At 40.3% G+C, this 25,684-nt stretch overlaps 1 protein-coding gene across 1 annotated transcript in view; it reads right to left on the bottom strand.

The window, feature by feature from the left end:
* Positions 1-25,684, bottom strand: part of LOC138566906 (cytochrome P450 2H2-like) — a 370,699-nt gene that overhangs the window by 51,938 nt on the left and 293,077 nt on the right. The window contains exons 7-8 of the mRNA XM_069644634.1: positions 18,664-18,851; positions 15,337-15,478 (exon numbers count right to left, since the gene is read on the bottom strand). Coding sequence (XP_069500735.1) covers positions 15,337-15,478; positions 18,664-18,851 — 330 coding nt within the window. The remainder of the gene's footprint in view (positions 1-15,336; positions 15,479-18,663; positions 18,852-25,684) is intronic.

Genomic DNA, 25,684 nt, shown 5'->3' with positions numbered 1-25,684 from the left:
CTTCCTTCTTTTCAAAGACATGTATGTAGCAAGAGAACAATTTTCTCTAACTCTAGCATACACAGTCACCATTCACAAATCACAAGGTCTTTATAGATATTGGTAGCACAGTGTTTAAAGATGGCATGAGCTATGTAGCACTAACACGCTTATGTACACTTGATGGACTATTTCCAATCAACTTTGAAGCAAGTAAAGTAAATGCTGATATTCCTTGCATTCCAGAATACAACAGACTGCGTTCACTCTACGCCCCCATCTTAAAAACTATCCTGTTCCTCAAAAAGCAAAATTGTGTAAAAGAAAACTACTTCAGACTCAAATTATGCAGGATCTCACAGCAATTCCACCAATGAAATTAAAAGAAGCTAATACTTCAATGGTCACAACCAAAGAAGGTTCAAGTGCACAAACAAAGTCAACTACTTCTTCAAAGAAACAACCCGCACTCCAAACAAATGACTTGGACACAGAACTATCAGGTCCATTCAAATTTTCAAATACAACTGGTGTAAATTGCTTTGCAAATGTAGCAATCAATATTCTATTCTAATTGCCACCAATTATTGAAAACATTTACTTCACCGGGACAGACCAATTATGTCTGCAAATGTTAGTCCTTCACAGAAATGCAACCATAAGGCAGGAATTGGACTACTGTGCTGGAATGGTCAAATTCACTATAAACACACAAGAAGATCCACAAGAAATTCTAATGTACTTACTACAAGTACTGGAAAACAAAAACATACCTATAAATGAAATCTTCCAGATTTCATACATGTGGAAACATACATGCACTCTTTGCAGCCATGTGGCATACCTAACTGTGAATCCATTCCATTTCAGCACCTTGTACAAAATGCAAACCATGGCAGATTATGTACTACCTGCAATTCAGATAATCGCTCCACCTTAAAAATACAGACACATAGTAAATACGTAATGGTAATGCTTTAACGTTACAATGCAGATGGTACCAAAAACAACTGCAAGCTGACAGGATTCACACATGGACAAGTATCACTTGGTAAGAAAACCTTCACAACGGTAGGTATAATCTACCACGCAGGAGTCACAACCAATGCAGGTCACTACACTGCATATATAAAAAAGAATTGCGGATGGTTCGAATGTAATGATACTACCATTGCTCTAAAACAGAGATTACCAGCAAATCTTGTAAACGCTTACTTAATATTCCTAAAACCAAAATTTAGTAACTAATCTGAGTATGAACATCAACAAATCTTCAACTTCAAAACTATCAACAATTAGAATACACCACCAGGTAACTAACTGTCCCAAGATTCTGTAACAAGCAAACAGATAAATGAATATCACTAAAATGAAACAAGAAATAAACAGTTAGAATACGCCAACAGGTACTGCCCCAAAAATCTGCAACAAACAAACGCATAAAAGAATACTGGTAAAACGCAACAAAAAAGAAACAGTTAGAATACACCAAGTGGTATCTAATTGCAAAAATACTACCACCACTTCGAAACCAAAAAATATACATCTTTTCAATTCCTCTTATGGAAAGCAACCAAAGAAATATATTGTACCATGACGTAGAAAGGTTTTTTTTTAATCAAGCATGGATTTTTTTTCCCACAAAGCCAATAATTTAATGAACAAACACAGGAACTGAGCAAATTGCACAGTACACTGGTTTGAACTATAGTACTTCTAAAGTACTAGCTATGAGGGTCGACAAAATACAGAAATGTCTACTATGCAATGCAATAACTTGTTATAAACTACCTACACTAACATGTGATATTTTCTTTTATCACAGAGATTGAAAAAGAATGTCTGCTCCAATTACCCATGTCATGAAAAAACAGCATACAACCACAAAAAGTAAAACAGTAAGTATATAATGATTAGACTCACACACACCGCAGCATAACAACCCCATTTAAGCAAACACCTGACCATAGACCACAAACCAAAATGTTTCCTTCCATGGGTATCTTATGCTGCAGTGCTTGTGGCCAAACCCTACAGTCTTAACTGAATGGCCTGGCCAAAACTCTACATACAGCCTCAACAAAGGAAAAAGTAAGTATATAATGATTGGACTCACAAACACTGCAATATAACACACCCATGCAAATGAACACCTGACCAATAAACACAACCCAAAATACCTAGTCTTCAATACCAACATTCTGAACACAATCCAACAAACCAACTAACCAACTAATACACATATTCTCACTATCCTATAAACACTATTACACTACTACCAATCAGTACACAAACCTTTGAAAACAAATCCCCTAAGCAGCCAACATACCATAGTTAAAATGTTTGCTAACAAGGTGTGTTATGCTGCAACATAACACACCCATGCAAACGAACACCTGACCAATAAATACAACCCAAAATGCCTTGAATCTTCAATACCAACATTCTGAACAGAATCCAACAAACCAACTTATACACATCATCTCACTATCCTATAAACACTATTACACTGCTGCCAATCAGTACACAAACCTTTGAAAACATATCCCCTAAGCAGCCAGCAAACCACAGTCAAAACGTTTGCTAACAAGGTGTGTTATGCTGTGGTGGTTGTGGCCAGGGCCTAGAGCCTGCCCTGGCCACAACCACTGCAGCATAACACAGCCATGGAAGCAAACACCTGCCAAATGATCTCAACCCAAAAACATAACACAACCACCTCAAAACCTATCCACTTCAATTAACATTCTAAAACAATAATTACAACCAATGTACAAACTCTTCAAAACATACCCTCTTCACCCAATGCTCTAATAACTACCCAAAAACACCGCAATCACATCACAGCCTTCTCCCACCTAAACAAACACAGCATTTGACCCATCCCTCACTCCCGCACACACTCCCCAAAATTGGATTTATGCTCAGTTCCACGCCGTGCTGTCTGCAGATGTCCGCGGATCCAACATGGTGGGCACATCGAGAGAATGTGACGCACCACACACTTCACCTCAACCAATCGGCGAACACGTCACATGTCCGTGGACACGACGCAAGCCGATTGACCAACCGGTGTCCTGTCCGCGGAGCGAACAGGGAAATGTGTCCGAGGACCGGACATAGATATCACACATTTTTTTGGACCTACTTTTTGGTCATTTTTTAAAAAAACTACTGGACAGATTTCCACCAAATTTACAAAAGCATGCTTTTGAGGCCAAGCCACCGCTCCTGCCGCAAATTTGGTGAAAATCCGGCCAGCGGTTTGGGCTGTAGGCGTGAGCAAATTTCTTCTCCATTCAGTCTATGGGAAAAAATAAATTTTGGCACCCCCCTATAACTTTGCCCCCCCGCCCCTTGACCAAACCTCACCAAACTTTGCAAATAAAATCAGAGTGGGCCATATACTTTTTTTCCCAAAGTTTGGTGAGGGTTCGTCCAGGGGGACCAAAGTTATAAGCCGCCCAAAAAGTGCTCTTCCTATGCGTTTAGCAACTTAACCATAACTACATGGCCGCTACCGCAGGCCATGGAAAACATATATATGGAGAGAGAGAACTGGGATTCACATTTAGGATTGAATCGTTGTATTCAGTTGCTTATGCTGGGTTGCACTTAGCATGTTGGCCTGATATACCTGTGCATGGTTCATTTCTGTGCCGAACGTACAACTGTAGGCAACTTGCCTCTATGGAGTAGAGGTAGTTTAATTAATTTCTGCATTATGCACTTTTACAGCCAATTTGATCCGAGTTCTCATGCACTTTAATGAAACATTGGCAGCTACTGCACTGTGCATTTTAAAGCAGGATTTGATGTTTTAAACCTGGTATTTGCTTTGAACGTGTGTCCTTGACTTGAGTGTGTCGTCTGCTTACTGCAATTGGCACGGACCATTTATTTTCTATTCCACCCATGCTAGGCTGGGTTTTACTGGACACTGTAGGGCTTCATCTTGAGTTGGGTGGTATCCCCGCTGGTATTACCGCCTGGGCTACTAGCGTTACTGCCAAACCCCCGGTGCGATCAGTGCCGGATCACGGGTTTGGCGGGAACGGTAATTCCCCATTGGGCCCATTTGGGAATTCCCCATTCCCGATTGGGCCCAACAGGGAATTTTCAGCGCTGGCCTATTAGCGCACGGTAATAGCACCGAAAATCGGCAAAATTGCGGGTAAATCCTGCCAAAGCCACGGCTTTGGTGCACACTTAAATCCAACGGTAATAGCCACATTTAAGTGTTACCATCAAACTCGTGATGGGGCAGTATGTCTTTTCTTTTTTATGTCTCTCAAGCCATTATTATATGCATTTGATGTATGCACATAAATCATAGTGACGCACTAGCGGTTCAAGCCATTTTGAATTGGGGGTGATGGCGGCACGCTTTGGATAGGGGACGGGTTCATTGTATTAATGACATGCAGGCACAATTGTAGCTGGTGCGAATATTGGCCGTGACCATATTTTAGATATGTGCATGATTATTAAATCATTGAGATGACATAAATTATGGTTATAGTAACGGTTACATTGTTTTTCTTTACAGAATTGTGCTACTATGGATGGAAATGATGGCTTGATGTATATGGCGAACATCACACAAAATGGCTGTTTTGTTCACTCAGTAATATATGGGTATTGTGCAATACCATGAGTAGGTGACTTCTCTTTTTAAATGCACCAATGGTATTGTTGTGTGTGATCAAGTGCCAAGACGAGGCATGAAACGCGTCGCTGTAGCTTTACTGTTATCTCATGTGGGGACATTGTCCTAATTAAACAGACTTTTATTTTATTGTCTGTTTGTGCTTTTCCTTGTGTGCTGATGTTGCATGCGACCCAGACACCTGTTGATTTTGTGTGCTGAGTGGGTTAAATCTTTTGTAAATTTGCCAGAATTTAAACTAGTATCTCTTTCACATTAATAGTCTAAGCCATGGTAACAAAAGAAATTTTATCCATTCCTGGCTGATATGACCCAAGTGGGTTAATTCTTTTATAAATTTGCCAGGATTTAGATCGATATCTCTTTCACAAGTACAAATTCGCTTCAATAGTTTTTAATTCTAAAATATCAAACATATAGTCCTAAAAAAATATTTCTAAAAAGATTTTTCATTGTTCATTTTTTACTTTTACTTTTTCTTGCACAATACACATGCCTGGAGGATTATATTAACAGGCTGTGATTCGATATAGGTGTTTGCAATAAATTTGAATACAAGCAGAATACTAAAGTGCTAAGTGCTTACAAGGTGTCATGTGCTAAAGTGCATCTATTGCTATATAAAGCAACAGGAATAAAGTGCTAGTGCATAAAATACAAAACATAGCGTAAACCAATTTCTGCTATTCAATCTGCAAACATAGATATTAAAAACAAACCACTTAGTACAAAAGTAATAAAACTAATAAAAATATGTGCATTATTATATTACAATAGAATTTAGGACAATTACACAATTTGAAAGACATGCCTATGTTTAAAATTTAAGACTCTCAATTCATGAATTTGGACTAGACAACCATAAAAACAAGAGCTGGCTAAAAAAGTTATCTAAGTGAATAAAAATTTATCTAAGTGAATAAAAATTTGACAATATGACACAATACAAAATTTAAAAAGATGTTTTTTGTGGCGAACAGACTTCATGTGGAGAGTTTAACACTTGTTAATACACCGTTCAAGATAAACTATATCGGTCCTGTGGCTCTAGGTTCCTAAATAGGTGTATAGTTCTTCATCTAAGTTGTGTCCTTTGGGTTTTTTCGATTCAAAGTCTAAAATATATTTGGTTTCTTTTTTCCGTAGATCAAGTTCTCTATTTCCTCCCCGTGGGTTGGCTTTTATATGATGTAATCCAAGAAAACTAAAACAGCCCAGTTTGCCCTGATGAGCATCTTTAAAATGAACAGCCATGGGATAGGAGGGGTCTGAGTTTTTTATGGCTCGCATATGTTGTAAAATTCTCAGCTTTAATTTGCCGATGGTACTGCCAATGTACCAACGGTTACATGGGCATAGGAGTCCATAGACCACAAACTCCGTATTGCATGTAATGTGATTTTGTAGTTCAATAACTTGTCTCGTAACCGGATGCATATAATTTGTTCTATTTAGGGCATACTTGCAGGCTTTACATTTAGTGCATTTGTAAAATCCTTTTGGATTTGTATTTAGCCAGGAACTGTTTGATATTTTTTCCACGGGGGGCAAGAAACTACTGACTAATGAATCTTTAATTGATGGAGATTTTCTGAAGGTGATGTTAATGCGATCTTTCAGGACGGTGGAAAGTACTTCATCAGATTGCAAAATATGCCAATGTTTTTGAAAAATTTGCCGAATCATATTGGCATGAGTTCCAAATGTTAAGATTAGCCTGGTTTCGTCATCCTGTTTGTCTTTCATTGTGGTACAATTAGAGGAGAGCAGAGTATTTCTATTGGAATTACGAGCTTTCAAATAGGCTCTTTCCAAAACTGATTTTGGATACCGTTGTCTGGCAAAGTTTGCAGCAGTAAGACGACACTCTTGATCAAATTTTTCAATTGTGCTGCAATTACGTCGAATCCTAACGAATTCGCCATAGGGAATACTCCACTTTAAAGACATCGGATGATTACTGGTTGCGAAAAGAGGCATATTGGAACTTGTTGGTTTCCGATGCAGTTCAGTTAAAACTTCCTTTTGATTTGTTTTCACTAACACATCCAAAAAGATCAACTGGTCTCGACTGTGAGTTTCTGTGAACTTCAAATTCATGTTATTTATGTTCAATATTTTAACAAATTCCAGCCAATCACTCTCATCTCCATTCCAAAGGATGAAGAGATCATCAATAAACCTGAGCCACAGGACCACTTGATTTGTATATTTAGTGTTGCATTCAATCCATACTAAAAACTTCTCCCACCATCCCATGGTCAAGTTAGCGTATGATGGTGCAAAACTCGTACCCATGGCCGTTCCTCTGGTTTGGTTGTAAAATTCACTATTAAACAGAAAGACGTTGTTGGTAAGGCACATCTCTATCATTTCAATTATCATTTCTCCATGTGAGAGATAGTTTAGAGATCTTGTATTTAAGAAATATTTGCAAGCCGTTTTACCATTCTCATGCTGTATAGATGTGTATAATGAGACAACGTCTAATGTGGCAAACATGTAATTTTCTTCCCACGCTATTCCTTCAATCTTACTTAGGAAATCTTTTGTGTCTCGTAGATATGATGGTAAAGTAAATACGAGGGGGAGAAGAGTCTGATCCACATATTTAGAAAGATTTTCTAATGAAGCTCCATTCAAGGTGACAATAGGACGACCAGGAGGGTTGGTGGGATGTTTGTGGATCTTGGGGAGAAAATAGATGGTTGGAATGCAGGGGAATTTATTGTACAGGAATCTGCAATCATCTTTGTCTAAAAGGCCCAAATCGGACCATTTCTTTAAAAGACATTCCACTTCAGATTGGATTCTTTCAGTTGGATTTTCTTCAAGTTTTTCATAGCAACTAGTATCTAATAGTTGTCTTTCAGCTTCTCTGATGTAATCCACTCTGTCTTGTATGACGATGTTGGTACCTTTATCAGAGGCTTTGATAACGATACTACTGATTTCTTGTATTTCTTTCAGTGTTTGTCTTTCTTTAGTAGAAAAATTAGGTTTGGCTTTGGTTGTTTTTAATCGTGCTTTTTGAAGATCATGAATCACCAAATCTTGAAAAGCTTCTAGTTTGCCACCAGGTTGGAGTAGTGGATTGAAACGTGATTTAACTTTCAATTTGCTTTTCATGGGCCAGTCAGTCTCTATATTTAACATTTCCAATGAGATTTCTGATAAGGCTTCTTCGTTTTCGTTTGTTGATTCCAGTTCTGCCAGATCAAGTAAAGCATCGAGATCCTCTATGCAAATAGCTGTTTTACCTTGAAGAACTTGTTTAGGCTTGTTTTTCGGAGGATTCAGGATAAAAAATTTCTTTAATCTAATTTTTCGCATGTATTTGTAAAAGTCAATCCTGGTTTCAGCATAATCGTATGGGAAAGTTGGACAGAAGTTAAATCCATACTGTAAGACTTTAATTTGATCCATATTGAGGGAATAGCTCGACAGATTTATGATGCTATTATCAGTATTAGTGCTGTTCTTCATTTCTGTTTTTTCTGACCAGAGCGTGTTCTTGAATTCCCATCTGGCCCGTCGTTGCTTGTTCCTTTGTCCCCTCCTTGTTTTCCTTTTCCACCACGTCCTAGCGATTTTCCCCGGCCTCTGCCTGAAAATTTCTTTGAGTTGCTGCGGCCGTCTAGTCCTAGCATTCTCATTTCGTCTAAAAAATTGGGTTTTTTTGGAGCATTTTCTTTTTCATTTTCACTAGTGGAGGTTTCAGATTCGGATGTTGTAGTAATCTCACTGGATGAGGGGGCTATATTTTCATTGCTACGATTGTTTTTACTTGAGAGATTTTTCCTTAGGTGGTCGAATCTCCGAGCAAAGGTGTACACTCTACCTTTTTCGTAATCTTCTTTGTCACGAAGAAATTTTCTTTGTTTACGTTGTTTGATTTCTTCTTCAAAGGTTTTGAGATTCGTTTCCATGTTGCTTCTCAATTTTTTGCCCTCTTCACTCGCTGGTAACTGAGATAGCTGTTCATTAATCTCTTCCATTTGAGATAGCGTTTTCTCTCTATCTTTACGTGCATATTTTATCAGGATATTCAAGAATTGCCCTGAGCATCCATTGGTAGAGTCCCCCCACTCTTTGAGCATTTCCGGATCTTGATCCTCAAAAGATGGTGAGATTAAAATTCTAAGAACAATTCCTTCTGTTCTATTATACAAGACAAATTTGCCTCTTACAAAATGGCCGCCTTGTTTTCTCTCCATTCATGGAAGCAATTTATGCCGGTACTAGAGAGTGACAAAGGACTAATGGCACAAAGAACCATAGAGACTGGTTAATTGCTTGAAACACCTATATGTACACAGTTGGTTGTGGGTTTCACTTGTACGTGAACAAGCCGCGAGTAAGCGGCGAAACGCGTTGTACCGTGCACTTTTTAATCTGGCTGATGCCTAATAAAACTGGACATTGAATTAAACGCCATACTGCATTGGTTTGATTTGAGGAAGTAATTTATACCAGCGGTTTGTGTCTTGCCACGAGTGCCATCCCTCCCTGGGAGAATTGGAATTCTTTTTCCCGGTTTTGCAAATAGACGCCGCGCCATGAGGCAGGCGCTGGATGTGCACCGCTCCAAACTTTGATGCGAAGGGAGTATCGAGTCTCTTTACGGACTTCCTTTACAACGCTCCAGACCCGGACGTCGTACAGCTGAACGCAGGAGAGAGCGGGTGTAGCCGTTTGAGGTCGTCTGCAGCAGCGGAGGTTCCCGCGTACATCGGAGGATTTACGCGAATCCTGAAACTGCGGTAAGACTTTCTCTTCTGGCTCCCCGTTCATCCCTGTATTCACGTCCGTATATGTGTCTGCAAGAGATTTACACTTCCAAGGAAAGTGTATTTGGCAATACACAACAAACGCTTGAATTTAACAAATTCATTCCTCCAGCAAACCCAACTTATAATTGGATTTGGACTTTCCCAAGCAGTTTATCCCAGTATACTGTCTGCAAATTATGGCATCACAAACAGATAGAGAAAAGGCACGTCGTGAACAGGCCCAGACTTTATTTTGTGAGACTTTACAAATTAACACACCGGCTTCTAACATAGTCGAGAACAACATTGTGGACAAAAATGAAATCAGCCTACTCAAAAAATTGGACAAATTAGAGAAAAAGGAAGTAAGCAAATGGTGGGAGGAACATTCCCTCCAAAATTATTTGGATGTTGGCAGAATCCCACGGGGTCTTAGAATTTTAATCTCACCATCTTTTGAGGATCAAGATCCGGAAATGCTCAAAGAGTGGGGGGACTCTACCAATGGATGCTCAGGGCAATTCTTGAATATCCTGATAAAATATGCACGTAAAGATAGAGAGAAAACGCTATCTCAAATGGAAGAGATTAATGAACAGCTATCTCAGTTACCAGCGAGTGAAGAGGGCAAAAAATTGAGAAGCAACATGGAAACGAATCTCAAAACCTTTGAAGAAGAAATCAAACAACGTAAACAAAGAAAATTTCTTCGTGACAAAGAAGATTACGAAAAAGGTAGAGTGTACACCTTTGCTCGGAGATTCGACCACCTAAGGAAAAATCTCTCAAGTAAAAACAATCGTAGCAATGAAAATATAGCCCCCTCATCCAGTGAGATTACTACAACATCCGAATCTGAAACCTCCACTAGTGAAAATGAAAAAGAAAATGCTCCAAAAAAACCCAATTTTTTAGACGAAATGAGAATGCTAGGACTAGACGGCCGCAGCAACTCAAAGAAATTTTCAGGCAGAGGCCGGGGAAAATCGCTAGGACGTGGTGGAAAAGGAAAACAAGGAGGGGACAAAGGAACAAGCAACGACGGGCCAGATGGGAATTCAAGAACACGCTCTGGTCAGAAAAAACAGAAATGAAGAACAGCACTAATACTGATAATAGCATCATAAATCTGTCGAGCTATTCCCTCAATATGGATCAAATTAAAGTCTTACAGTATGGATTTAACTTCTGTCCAACTTTCCCATACGATTATGCTGAAACCAGGATTGACTTTTACAAATACATGCGAAAAATTAGATTAAAGAAATTTTTTATCCTGAATCCTCCGAAAAACAAGCCTAAACAAGTTCTTCAAGGTAAAACAGCTATTTGCATAGAGGATCTCGATGCTTTACTTGATCTGGCAGAACTGGAATCAACAAACGAAAACGAAGAAGCCTTATCAGAAATCTCATTGGAAATGTTAAATATAGAAACTGACTGGCCCATGAAAAGCAAATTGAAAGTTAAATCACGTTTCAATCCACTACTCCAACCTGGTGGCAAACTAGAAGCTTTTCAAGATTTGGTGATTCATGATCTTCAAAAAGCACGATTAAAAACAACCAAAGCCAAACCTAATTTTTCTGCTAAAGAAAGACAAACACTGAAAGAAATACAAGAAATCAGTAGTATCGTTATCAAAGCCTCTGATAAAGGTACCAACATCGTCATACAAGACAGAGTGGATTACATCAGAGAAGCTGAAAGACAACTATTAGATACTAGTTGCTATGAAAAACTTGAAGAAAATCCAACTGAAAGAATCCAATCTGAAGTGGAATGTCTTTTAAAGAAATGGTCCGATTTGGGCCTTTTAGACGAAGATGATTGCAGATTCCTGTACAATAAATTCCCCTGCATTCCAACCATCTATTTTCTCCCCAAGATCCACAAACATCCCACCAACCCTCCTGGTCGTCCTATTGTCACCTTGAATGGAGCTTCATTAGAAAATCTTTCTAAATATGTGGATCAGACTCTTCTCCCCCTCGTATTTACTTTACCATCATATCTACGAGACACAAAAGATTTCCTAAGTAAGATTGAAGGAATAGCGTGGGAAGAAAATTACATGTTTGCCACATTAGACGTTGTCTCATTATACACATCTATACAGCATGAGAATGGTAAAACGGCTTGCAAATATTTCTTAAATACAAGATCTCTAAACTATCTCTCACATGGAGAAATGATAATTGAAATGATAGAGATGTGCCTTACCAACAACGTCTTTCTGTTTAATAGTGAATTTTACAACCAAACCAGAGGAACGGCCATGGGTACGAGTTTTGCACCATCATACACTAACTTGACCATGGGATGGTGGGAGAAGTTTTTAGTATGGATTGAATGCAACACTAAATATACAAATCAAGTGGTCCTGTGGCTCAGGTTTATTGATGATCTCTTCATCCTTTGGAATGGAGATGAGAGTGATTGGCTGGAATTTGTTAAAATATTGAACATAAATAACATGAATTTGAAGTTCACAGAAACTCACAGTCGAGACCAGTTGATCTTTTTGGATGTGTTAGTGAAAACAAATCAAAAGGAAGTTTTAACTGAACTGCATCGGAAACCAACAAGTTCCAATATGCCTCTTTTCGCAACCAGTAATCATCCGATGTCTTTAAAGTGGAGTATTCCCTATGGCGAATTCGTTAGGATTCAACGTAATTGCAGCACAATTGAAAAATTTGATCAAGAGTGTCGTCTTACTGCTGCAAACTTTGCCAGACAACGGTATCCAAAATCAGTTTTGGAAAGAGCCTATTTGAAAGCTCGTAATTCCAATAGAAATACTCTGCTCTCCTCTAATTGTACCACAATGAAAGACAAACAGGATGACGAAACCAGGCTAATCTTAACATTTGGAACTCATGCCAATATGATTCGGCAAATTTTTCAAAAACATTGGCATATTTTGCAATCTGATGAAGTACTTTCCACCGTCCTGAAAGATCGCATTAACATCACCTTCAGAAAATCTCCATCAATTAAAGATTCATTAGTCAGTAGTTTCTTGCCCCCCGTGGAAAAAATATCAAACAGTTCCTGGCTAAATACAAATCCAAAAGGATTTTACAAATGCACTAAATGTAAAGCCTGCAAGTATGCCCTAAATAGAACAAATTATATGCATCCGGTTACGAGACAAGTTATTGAACTACAAAATCACATTACATGCAATACGGAGTTTGTGGTCTATGGACTCCTATGCCCATGTAACCGTTGGTACATTGGCAGTACCATCGGCAAATTAAAGCTGAGAATTTTACAACATATGCGAGCCATAAAAAACTCAGACCCCTCCTATCCCATGGCTGTTCATTTTAAAGATGCTCATCAGGGCAAACTGGGCTGTTTTAGTTTTCTTGGATTACATCATATAAAAGCCAACCCACGGGGAGGAAATAGAGAACTTGATCTACGGAAAAAAGAAACCAAATATATTTTAGACTTTGAATCGAAAAAACCCAAAGGACACAACTTAGATGAAGAACTATACACCTATTTAGGAACCTAGAGCCACAGGACCGATATAGTTTATCTTAAACGGTGTATTAACAAGTGTTAAACTCTCCACATGAAGTCTGTTCGCCACAAAAAACATCTTTTTAAATTTTGTATTGTGTCATATTGTCAAATTTTTATTCACTTAGATAAATTTTTATTCACTTAGATAACTTTTTTAGCCAGCTCTTGTTTTTATGGTTGTCTAGTCCAAATTCATGAATTGAGAGTCTTAAATTTTAAACATAGGCATGTCTTTCAAATTGTGTAATTGTCCTAAATTCTATTGTAATATAATAATGCACATATTTTTATTAGTTTTATTACTTTTGTACTAAGTGGTTTGTTTTTAATATCTATGTTTGCAGATTGAATAGCAGAAATTGGTTTACGCTATGTTTTGTATTTTATGCACTAGCACTTTATTCCTGTTGCTTTATATAGCAATAGATGCACTTTAGCACATGACACCTTGTAAGCACTTAGCACTTTAGTATTCTGCTTGTATTCAAATTTATTGCAAACACCTATATCGAATCACAGCCTGTTAATATAATCCTCCAGGCATGTGTATTGTGCAAGAAAAAGTAAAAGTAAAAAATGAACAATGAAAAATCTTTTTAGAAATATTTTTTTAGGACTATATGTTTGATATTTTAGAATTAAAAACTATTGAAGCGAATTTGTACTTGTGAAAGAGATATCGATCTAAATCCTGGCAAATTTATAAAAGAATTAACCCACTTGGGTCATATCAGCCAGGAATGGATAAAATTTCTTTTGTTACCATGGCTTAGACTATTAATGTGAAAGAGATACTAGTTTAAATTCTGGCAAATTTACAAAAGATTTAACCCACTTGGGTCATATTAGCCAGAAACAAACAATTCCTTCTGTTCTATTATACAAGACAAATTTGCCTCTTACAAAATGGCCGCCTTGTTTTCTCTCCATTCATGGAAGCAATTTATGCCGGTACTAGAGAGTGACAAAGGACTAATGGCACAAAGAACCATAGAGACTGGTTAATTGCTTGAAACACCTATATGTACACAGTTGGTTGTGGGTTTCACTTGTACGTGAACAAGCCGCGAGTAAGCGGCGAAACGCGTTGTACCGTGCACTTTTTAATCTGGCTGATGCCTAATAAAACTGGACATTGAATTAAACGCCATACTGCATTGGTTTGATTTGAGGAAGTAATTTATACCAGCGGTTTGTGTCTTGCCACGAGTGCCATCCCTCCCTGGGAGAATTGGAATTCTTTTTCCCGGTTTTGCAAATATATATATATATATATATATATATATACACACTCAGCAGGTGAGGAGTTCTCTCCTGTCAGTCAAGTCAGTCAACATGCCCAGAGGAGGGGACAGATCATCTGGTCGTGTGTGGCGGTAGTGTGCTGATGGTGCGAGCAGGTAAGTCAAGTGGTTATGAATGAGTATGGACAGTATGTTTATGTGCTTTTGTGTATGCATGCAAGGAGCATTGTCTGACTGGGTATATGAAGGTGTGTGTGTATGAATGTGTGTGTGTTTGTGTGTTTCTTTTTATGTATGTTTGCAAGCAACGGGTTGTCTGAATGCTGTAACAATGTGCGGGTGAATCAGACAGTGTATGTTGTATGTATTTGTGGAATGAGAGTGTGTATGCTGTGTGTGCTTGCATGTGTAGGGGACCGGGGAGCAGACGTCAAATTTTTTGGGGGCGAGGAAGGAGTTACTGGCTACTTGAATACCATTTTTTTATTGGGAATCAAAGGTATAGCAAACATGATAAGTGTTCGTACATGGCTAGACAGGCCTACATTCCTGCAGCCAGTATGGAGGTGTTATCTTACTGTGGACTGCCATTTCTTACTGGGCATCAAAGGGTAAAGTAAACTGGACAAGTGTTGTTATTAAGTGGCTAGACTGGCCTAATTTGGTGTTACTACTCTGGACATGTTTTCTTACTGTGGCATGGTATTTATAACTGGCAAAGCCAACAGGAGTATGTTCTTGTACAGTAAAAATGACATACACTGGTGCAGCCAGCATGAACATATGTGGGTGCAGGCAGTATGAAAATGTTTTTTATACTGGCATATGCTGTGCGCAAAGGCATCATGAAAATGCAGCAGAAAATGTTCATGTGCACTGTTGGCTACACGCATCTATTGGATTTTGCATGTGATACGCTACAAAACCGATTGCAAACTATGTAGCTTTTTACACAATTTTCACAGAAAGTGTTCTGCAAAAACACACCATTTTAGTGGACAACTCGCCCTCCCCGAAAAACAGCCTTGGTGGGTTTGGGCTCCCTCGCTATGATTGATTTCCCCTGCATATTCGTGGCAAACATTTATACTCCAATAAAAAATTACCCAGCCACGCGTGTGTGTGTACATACCTATAGAAAATGGCATAAAAGCTTCATTCTTCTTAAAGGAGCCATCGTCTTCCAGGAAGTTTCTCGGGTTAAAGGTTCCTGTGTATTCAAAATGTTCTGGGTCGTTGAGCACAGTATTCAGAAAAGGCATGACTATGGTACCCTGAAGAGAATAAAAATCCAATCACCTTTAGGCAGGTAACTAAACAAAATCATACTTTTCAAAGCAAAGTGTTAGCCAGAAGCAAACGAGTGATTTTCACCAAAAGTCTTCCACCCAGTTTTAGATTCTATTCTTGAAGGCTGGCCATTAAAATTGTTAAGACCACTGAACATTGTATGGTTGTTGAAGGCGTGTCATCAAATGTTAATGTCAGTGATGATAGGGTGGCTGCAAGTGCTTGATACCTTGAGCAAGACCACAAGACCACCACTCAGCTTTGCTAGAACTCTGCCATTCTTTCCATGCACTCTAACACCATACAAATGCATTAGAGGATGTTAGCGCTAGTCCTCAAATCGTTTTTGCACGAAGTAGTTAAATGATGAATTTCTGAAGCACTTCTAGATAAGTTTGTCACAATACATGTATTTTTCGATATGTTCTAATAAAAGAAATAGCAAAAGCAGCACAATAGGGTCATTAGCAATGCCAAGGAGATTGGAACGAAATGTATGTCATTGAACAAGGCAATGGTTTTTGGATCTCAACTTAGACTGAATTTGCTATAACATCTGCTGGATTTCCTTTTAATTGTTCTGCTCCAACCACATAATGGGCCTCATTCCGAGTGTGGCAGACCGGACACAAGGGTGCCGGTAAGCTTACTGGCACCCTTCTTTCTGGACCACCACACTACGAGTCTAACTGCAGGGGCCGTTGTGCCCAGCAGGGTCAGACCTGCCGGTTGCAAAGGCCCATGCAGGCAGACTTTTGACGGAAGCACTGGCACCATTAGCAACGGTGCCTCCGTCTCCCCACTCCCATGGAGTCCTATGTGACTCCACAGGAATGGGCGGTTACCGAAACTGCTGCCTGACTTCCCACACCGCTGGCACATGTAATGTCCCAGTGGCACCGGGAAGTCAGGCGGTGTATTCAGTGTTCCTGGTTCGGCGGCAACCCACTGGGGGCACCGACAGGTTACCGCCGACCTCAGAATGAGGCCCAACATGTCTGAGGAGAACATTCCCAAGACACTGTTCAACATAAGCCTCAACATTCATATGTAAGCTCTGCTCTCGTTATGGAAAGGACTGGTATTTTTTAGCTAATGATGAGTTCTGGCTATCTGCAATATCCTCATACGCCCACTCTGGAGTCATAACATGCACTTTCGGTGTCAATTAAAGTATGCAACGGACACATTTCCCATGCCCATCTCTCACTTGTTTTTGCAACAGAATATCAGTTCCTGTTAAGCATGTCCACTGGAATGTTTAGCCATTCTAGCCATTCTCAGCTTTTTCCACGGTTACGATGGCTTCACATAAAATTCAGAAGATAGACGTCACTGTGGACGGGTTAGGTTTTCAATCAGCTGGAGGTCCTTTTTCTGTGTTCCTAAAGATTGCCCATGTAGAACCAAGAATTGTACATATTTGCCTTTGTGGGGAAAGTTTATCAGCTGGATCCAGTAGGTGTGAAATCTATGCCTCCTAGCTCCTGGTACACATCAAAGGTCAGATTCACAAGTGAATCGGCCCCAAGTGTCCAGTATGTTTACAGTCAATGTACAAAGTCTTCTCACCTGGCTTTCTTTCTTGCTGCTCATTTTTAAACTGATGGGAAATGTGTCCGACAACTGTTTCCGCAGATACTGATTCTTATGAGGGATTTGTGTTGATCAGGGCATGATGTAGAGTAAGGCATGGAAAGCCAATTAATCCACTAGAACCACCACCATGCACACATTTGAGCACAACAGTGGTTATTTTTCGCTATCGTCAAAGGAAAACATGGCGACCGAAGTCACACAGCAGTCTAAAGACCCAGGCTGCTCTTTTGCATTCAAAAGGGCAGGCAATTGTCCGAAGGGATCTCATCCTCTCTCTCTACAGGCATCAAAATGAGATGCAGAAAGTGACACTGGCAGATTCCCTGAATGGAGCGCGGAAATGCATGGCGTAGATTTCCCACTCCGTGCACCACCCTATGCTGGGAATTCACACCAAAATGGCCCTCTGGTGAAAAAGATGCCAAGTGTTTGTCCTGCGCGTATTTTACCACCAAGTCGTTTTTTTAGAGGGTCACCAAAATGGGCTTGTTAATGTTTACGTGAATGTGGCTTTGTTGTAAAATGGCTGCAAATTATTTGGATTTAAATAAAAGCCATGCTGACGATGATGAATGCACTTCCAATAGCCGTAGGGCAAATGAGCTCTGAGTAATTATTAATTGCTTGACATGTGGGGAATGTCTGGCTAAGACTGAGAGAGAAATGAAATCAACCTTATGCTCCTCGGTAGATGTTTAAAAGGAGACAGGCAACCATTATAATGGATTTAGAGGGACTCGGCTGTTGTAAGACATCCCTGAAGGGTTAATAACTTGACATGCCACCTCAGGAGCAGATAAACTATTCAGGGATCTTCCATCAGAGAAACAAACATATGCCCACAGACAGTGTCTGTGGGTGCCAAGTGAAGTTTGCGGCCAGTGATCTAGTTTGTAAGAGGTTAAAATTGGTTCTGCTTCGTAAGGAGACACCAGGGCATTAGGACTGGAGAATGCATGGAAACTGCCACTCACTCCAGATAAGATTTTAAATTGGGAGTATTTTATTCCCACTATTTTAAAGTTGGGAGTAAAACATTTTTTTTTAGAGAGTAGTACAGTAAGCCCCATTTCCAATGTGAGTACTTTATAAGTGGGTAACAATGTCTGAACTATGACACAATAATGTTTTTGTAGTACATATTTCTTTAAACTCAGTTATTTGTGCACTTTAAAAGTTACATTTGTGCCTAATCAGATCTGGCAGTAATAATAGAAGAGTTTCTTCCTGTGGCTCTATGGGCAGTGCTAGTTCAAACATATCCATGGAGCTGTGTGGGTGAAAGGAGGGGGACAGACTCCTGTGTGTCCATTTCCGTTTTTTTTGTTCGGAGTATTTTTTACTCCGCATTTTTCTTTTTTTAAAGTGTTTGCCAATTTCTAGCGAGTAAAAGTGGCCAATGCACCCCTTATCTGTACTGCTCGTAATGGGGTATCTGTACCCATGTGCTAATGCTTCCCCCAATTACACATTGTTTCGCAATGTGACCTGAGACCCGAATGTACATGAAGATTTTAGTTATTTTCCCCAAAAAATATCTAAACAATGAATTTCCACTCCTGCACTGTACCTTTGGTATGGTGTACCCCCGGAAGTTGGTATCCACGATGGCGGAACGGGGGACTCCCAGAGTGAAGATGTCGATGAATCTCTGGATTTCGTGAATCACTGCGTCTGTGTAGGGCATCTTAGAACGGTCTTCCATGCAGGGTCTGCGGTTCCGACCAGTCACTCGTTCTATCTCTTCATGGACCTGTTCTGCAAAATCCAAGAATAGAAGAGACTGTCAGGGTGGCAGTAGAGAGTTAATTCACCCTTAGGTCAGGGTGCTACAAATGGAGAATTGCCAATCTAGCTCTCGATGTAAGTTGGAGAATGCCCAGTTTGTCTCACCCTTGGACACATGATGCATTGCTCGATTTGAAAACCCAGCATAGGTATGTTGCAGTATGGAATCAGGTATACCCAAAAGAAGTTCTTTCAAGGAAAATGGCAAAATAATGGAAAAAGCTGCCTGGGCTATACCCAGTAGAACAGAGGCATTCACTCTGGCATGTCATTTTCTTCTTCTAGGAATAATGAGAGGATCCCTGTTCCCTCAGGAGAGATTTCAAAAGGCCTCAGACAGACACAGAAGACAAATTACAGCGTTGGAATAAAGGTGGAGCCATATTCTAATATGGTGTTGAAGTAGGATGGTAAACATGAATATTAAATGGCCTCTGGATTCAATACTAGTTATCTATGTACATTTGTTGTTAAGATAGCTTCTTGAGTTATGCACTCCACTCAAACATCTGTTTGCAATACTAACACCATACCTTTGAATCCTGGCATGGCCGACTGCGCTCTTCATCCTTCAGAGGTTGATATAACATGTAAAAGGATGAGACACCTATTTTATAGGGGAGAGACATAAGAGGAATCCGGCATGAAGCACTCTACAAAATGGGATTTAATCTATTACTATTTATGCATCACTCGTTATTGATAGAGTTGGATGCCTTTAATTTAGTTTGCATAGATAGAAAATACTCTTATGGCATCCTTACTCTAGTTAAGCTGCCCCAAATACCCCACATAAAAGATACCAATTACACACTTCCCAGAGAGCCTGCCCAGTGTTCTGCCTTCTGTAAAAGTGTGCATTTTACCTTCTTAAATGTGTTTGTAAGATTTCTTTTATACACTATGCGCCACCCGTTAGTAGACCTTGAGCGCTTTGATGGGAAGGGTTATGGGGACAACAAGAGCATAAACGATCCAGTGATTGTCAGGAGCCTAGCATAAGAAGGGTTGGGCTGGATGCAGACACAGCCAGCTTGACTGAGCCTCTTGAGATGTCATGTAAGAGGTTTGTATAGCACCTGTCTGCTTATTGGTGGCCTCACTGCACTTGGCCCTGTAAGAGAAAAGGGGGTAGGGTTCATTAATGGGACAGTGGGAAAGGCAGATGCGAAACCTGGCATGTCAATGTTTGCAGGTCGGAAGTACCCGGTTCCTGATTTCGAATCTGCTTTCTATTGGTTTGGCAGACAGAAATTGTGAGTATGTTATCAATAGGGAAGAGCTCAAGATCTAACAGACTACAGTGCTTTAGGTTTGGGTAGCCACAGATGAGGGAAAGTGCAACAGCACTAAAGAGGAGAGCTTAGTCGTTTAGTGTTGATGGGCTAATGGCTAGCTTGTGGTAGCCTTCTGTGGGGGGTTTGTGTTGTAGTACACAGTGATAGGAGATCTTAGAGGGGAGTCGGTTAGTCAAGGGAAGACAGGAGTAGTTCTTACAAGGCAACAAAAACCTGCAACCCAGCACTCCGGCCAGTCTCCTGGCCATTTGCAGACAAGTTTCATTTCTTTAGCTTTCAATTTGTATTGTGCATTATTGGTTAAGATAAACCTTAGACACATTTATTAATAAACATTAAAAAGAGTTCTAGAATGCATATTTTAAAAACAGTATGCAAAATACAATAACGACACAAGAAAGAAATCCTCTTATTAGAATGAGAATCAATTACCCAATGTCATTATTTTAGTTTTTCCGATGTTTATGTTTAGGTTGTTAGTCAGAGTACTTTTCGATTGCTAAAATAGAGCGTTGAAGACCAATGGCTGTTGTATCTAACAATATTGTATCGTCAGCATAACTGAGCCATTGACTCTCTATCGGTCCTAGCTTGGGTCGGAAACTTCGCGCAGTTGAGATTGCCTCCCCCATGTAACTCACATAGAGATTGTACACTAGGGGTGCGAGTGTGCAGCCTTGTCTCCTACCAACATTCGTTTGAAAGTCAGTAGTTGTCGCCCCTCATAGTTCAAACGAATATTCGTACACGAGAGAGATAAAGAACAAAGGAGTACTATTCATGCCCCAACTATTTAGCTTTTCCCACGTACCATGTCGAACACCCTACAGTAATCAATGAAACATACATATAATTTTTCATTGCACATTTTTGTATTACTCTCAGAAATAAGATATTGTAAAATGCTAATGTTATACAAAGTATTGAAGCCTCTTCTGAATCCGGATTGGCAAGGAGACAGACAACCTGCTTCGATGGACCATTTGGTCACCTTCCTCAATAAAATACTGGCAACAATCTTCTGACTAGCGTCAAGCATCAACAGTAGGTGATAATTATAAGGGTCGGCTCGAGAGCCCCTTTTAAAGACTGGCATTTGAAAGGCCTGGTTCGACGAAGTGGGAATGTTGCCCTTGTCTAAGATTTTACTGAGCAATTGTATGTGAGCCCAGAAACGCAGATTTGATTTGTATACGTTTGCCAATGAGTCAGGTCCTGGCGCAGGTGAGTTTTTTGAAGACTTTATAATTAGTAGTATATTCTCCCACTCAAAATCCACATTAAATTTAGGGCAAGGTATATACTCTGTGTAGGTCGGTCTTATCCTGAGCAGATACATCATAGAACATGTTCCTAATATTCATTTGCCAGAGTGACTCACTGGTTGGGCATAATTTGATCCTCGAGGAGTTATTTCGAAATCTTCGAGCCATACCCCAAATGTTTTTATCGTCTCCTGTTCTAATGAATTTGTAGAGGGGCAGCCAGTTTGCCAATTTGAGGGATACTTTATGATTTTTAACCCAGTTTTTATACTTCGTTTTCATCACAACTATGAGTTGCTTTTTATCCAATACAGAAATATTGTTGTTCTTAACTACAGCTCTTTGGAGCTTACGCGGTTTGTTTTTTTCTGCTTGGATCTCAGGATAAAAGACATTTTCATGTTGTTTCAAAGATTTAATAGATTTTGGAAATATCTGAACTTGTGAGCTGAGCCAGTTCATAAGTAGTGACAGATCCCAGTTATTATTCCTAAGCCAATTGACCGTGTATGCCATATGGTTATTTATAAAGTTGTTCATTTTAAGAAGGCTCTTATCATTCCAGGAAATGCGATTTCCCATAGGGTTTACATTAACCTGACAATTTATCTTATTAACCTAGTAAGGTTTTGGCAACATATTGGTCCATGACATAACAGCATGGTTGCTTAAAGCGGTTTTTTATGACCTCTCGAGTCCCTCTGTCAACAAAGACATAGTCAAGACAAGACCCTTTTGTACCATTTGACCAAGTATGACATCTAGTACCCTCGCCCTGCGCAATCCTATTGTAGCAGACCAAATCATTCTCAAAAGAATAACCTGGCCTGGCACCGCCCCTGTCCTTGACAGTTGGCTGGGGTTCGCCTTCCTGCTCCTCCTTAATAAGGTCACAATCATCAATCAATCACGGAGCATTCATATCACTGGCTATGATAACCCTCCCCACATGATGTTGAACATACCAGTGGTTTAGTACATTTTGCACCATGATGATTTCCTCAATGTATGCCTCTGTACCTAAAGATGAATTTACATTTACAAATAAATCCATGTAGGTCTTTACACGTATACTTATCCTGCCCGAAGGGCACCGTTGTTCGCCACCTACAGCATGGGCTGAGATAATAGAATGCCCATCAATGAGGAGATCATCTGTCAAGCAGGTCTCTTGAAGTAAGAATATGTCACTAGACTCGATCGCAATTCCCTGAGGATGGGAAAGAAAGGACCTAAGTCCTGTTGTGTTCCAGCAAGTAAAAGAAATCTCCTCAATGTTAGGCACATGTCAATCATTTTTCGATCTTCCCCCATAGCCAACATTAATAGATTGTGAAACAGTAGGTTTGGACACAGGGTTATAATATCTAGGAACTTTAGGTATCACACTGACCTCCCTTCCCAGGGTTAGACAAACTGTTAATTTGAAGACCATTTCTGCTCAAGCGTTCGTGCATATGTTTAGTAGTGATGCAATTGCCGGAGATTTTAATTGCATGATAGCCCAGTTCTCCCGGATTTCCCACCATGGCAATTCCATGCCACGAATATCAGTCGAGGCGATTGATGCCAAATCGGGAATTTTCCCCCATAGTGCCAGTAGTCTTGTTCGATTTAGAAAGGGACTGTCATGATTCAGGTCAAGTTCTTCGATTTTAACCATGGGCTCAAATCCTGCAAATACTTTCCTCCCTGTCTCCCATCATTGGTCATTTGAGCGTATAGTACCCCTTGGACATGAGATTTGGGTTCAGCCCATACTATGGAATTTTAGTCTTCGATTGGCAGCTTACTTTGACAGTTTCCGAGCGGGAATTTCTCTGGCTGATTTCTGCACCAACAAGTCCTAACATCAGTTACGATGGGATGGACCTTGGGCCTATTTTGGACTTGCAATAAATCATCAGGGATGTGAGTGGCCATTGTTTTTTGCCTAGGGCATCCTTTATGGGCAGAGCCCATTTATCTAATGGGCCCCTCAGTTCGACCTTTCTACGAATCCCATCCGCCAGATCGTAGGAAAATGAAACAGTTTGGGCCCCCTTGGGTCTGCTGTTTTTTTGGTTTATCCCAGTAACTTGGTACCTTCCGAGTTGATTAGGATTTCTTCCCGTTGGAGGCGGCTTGTCAGGAGTTTTACCGGGCTCAACTTTCTAACTATCTTCTGGGGCTTCAGGGAACTGTTGAGTAGGGAGATTTCATTGCAAAGTGCCTCCGAAGCATCGTCTTCAGTTTCTGCCGTGATCCTCCAGGAATTGTTGGTTGTAAACAGACTCAGACTCGTGCATTGGAGAGAGGGGTGCTTCAATTTCCCCCAGCGCAGAGCCTATGGAGGGGGTCCTCTGAGTGATTAGTGGCCTTTCCTTTCTTTGGAGACCCCTTACCAAGCTACCTGTATCGTCTGGCTCAATAGCTATAGATGTAGGTTGAGCTAGGCTGCCATTTCCTGTCGTAATTTATGCTTGGTTATTTCGTAGATGACTGCTTTTATGACTAGCTGGCCACTGGATATATTCGTGCATAAGGCCATGAGCATGTCCACTCTGATTACCAATGAGGTCAGTATGGAACAGAGTTCAGATTTTGCCCTTAGTGAGGACGGTGGTGCACTGCTTCTGTTTGTCGCCTTCTCGGTATCACAGCCGATCTCTCTGTGCACAATACCAATCCCTTCAAGTTAGGGCTTGCCGATATGTTGGGGCTCTTTGTTTTTTTCTACAAGGGTAGATAGTGGGCCTAACAAGTTGCTCTTGATCTTCTAGCAGAAGTTCAATAAAGTTCTATTATTGTCCAATCCTGCAGAGTTGTTAAAATTAGACATATCAAAATTGGTCAGTTGTTCTACCTCTGAGGTCTCCGATGTTGGGAGATCAATCGTATTCGGGACCATGACAGGTACGTTTCATGCAAAAAGGGATGTGGGGATCACATTTGAGAAAAAGGAGGGGATCTTGGATTGGATCATGCCATTCTTGGGGGGATGGAAATCACTTCTACTCTTCTTTGCATGGGGTGCATCCTTGGTGGCACCTTTCTTAACCACTGGACTGCAGGCTCTTTTTCCCACTTTTACTACTGCACTGCGAGGCCGTTTAACTTCTGCCAGCATCTTCATCATTATTTGATTTCACAGGTTAGGAGAGCTAGGGCTGGGCATACTAACAGTATGTTGTTATTGTTACTGTTATTTGCACTAATAGTGCACTGGAGCCCACAGGCATCAGGGCGCAAAAGAATGAGCAGATATAAAACATCTGAGAGTGAATGCAAGAGAAGAGATTAGCCAAACATGATTGTTTTCACTCCCTTTTGAAACTTCAAAAGATTTGTTTCAGCGCGTGGAAGTTTAGGAAGCTTATTCCACAAGGGAGCAGCCTGCAAGATGAAAGACCTACCCAGCACTATAACCCGCTTCCTCCTTGGATCTACGAGGCGAATTCCTTCACTTGATCTAGTGAGTCTTATCAGGATATGTATTTTGACATATTCTTCAAGATAGCTTGGGACTTGACCATTTATACATTTGTGCACTATTATCAGCGCCTTGAAGTGGATACGGGTCTCTACACGGAGCCAATGAAGCTTCCTCCTGTGAGAGGATATTGGCTTGTGTCTAGGTATGTTCTTAACAATGCTTACTGCATCGTTTTGCAAGACTTGAAGTCGTCTAAGACTATTTTTGCTAGCCCCCAACATGAGGTTGGTCCAGCCGGGGCATCACAAGGGCACGTACCAAAGGGGCACAGTTTACCTCTGAAACATAAGGCTTGACTCACCTAAGGGGTCGTAGTATATACTGTGCCTTGTTTACCACGCTCTCAGTATTAGCACTGATGTTCAAGGAAGGTTCAAATATTACTCCAAATGACTTGATCCTATCCACAGTTTCAGTAGCGTGGCCTTCCACACAGAACGCAGCATACTGTGGATCCAACTTGGATCTTGCCTGAGGTGAGCCAAAGAGCATCATCTCGGTTTTCTTGGCATTTAAACACATTCCATTGTTAGCCATCCATTGTTGGATGGAAATGTACACTCTATGTATTAGGTCAGAGTCCTCTGTGTACTTGCCGCTTAATTCAACACGAGCTGGGTGTCATCAGAATAATTAGTAAAATGGAAAACAAGCCTGTCCAAGAGATCATACAATGGGCGGCAGTACCAATTGAAGAGGGAGGGAGACATACACACACCCTGGGGGACGCCCCATTTCAGAAGTTCCTTGGATGACTGTGCATGT

Source organism: Ambystoma mexicanum, chromosome 2p (genome assembly GCF_040938575.1).
Source record: "Ambystoma mexicanum isolate Mex_15411 chromosome 2p, UKY_AmexF1_1, whole genome shotgun sequence".
Lineage (NCBI taxonomy): Eukaryota > Metazoa > Chordata > Amphibia > Caudata > Ambystomatidae > Ambystoma > Ambystoma mexicanum.
Note: the sequence above shows the minus strand (reverse complement) of the source record. Positions and strands in the feature narration are given on the sequence as shown.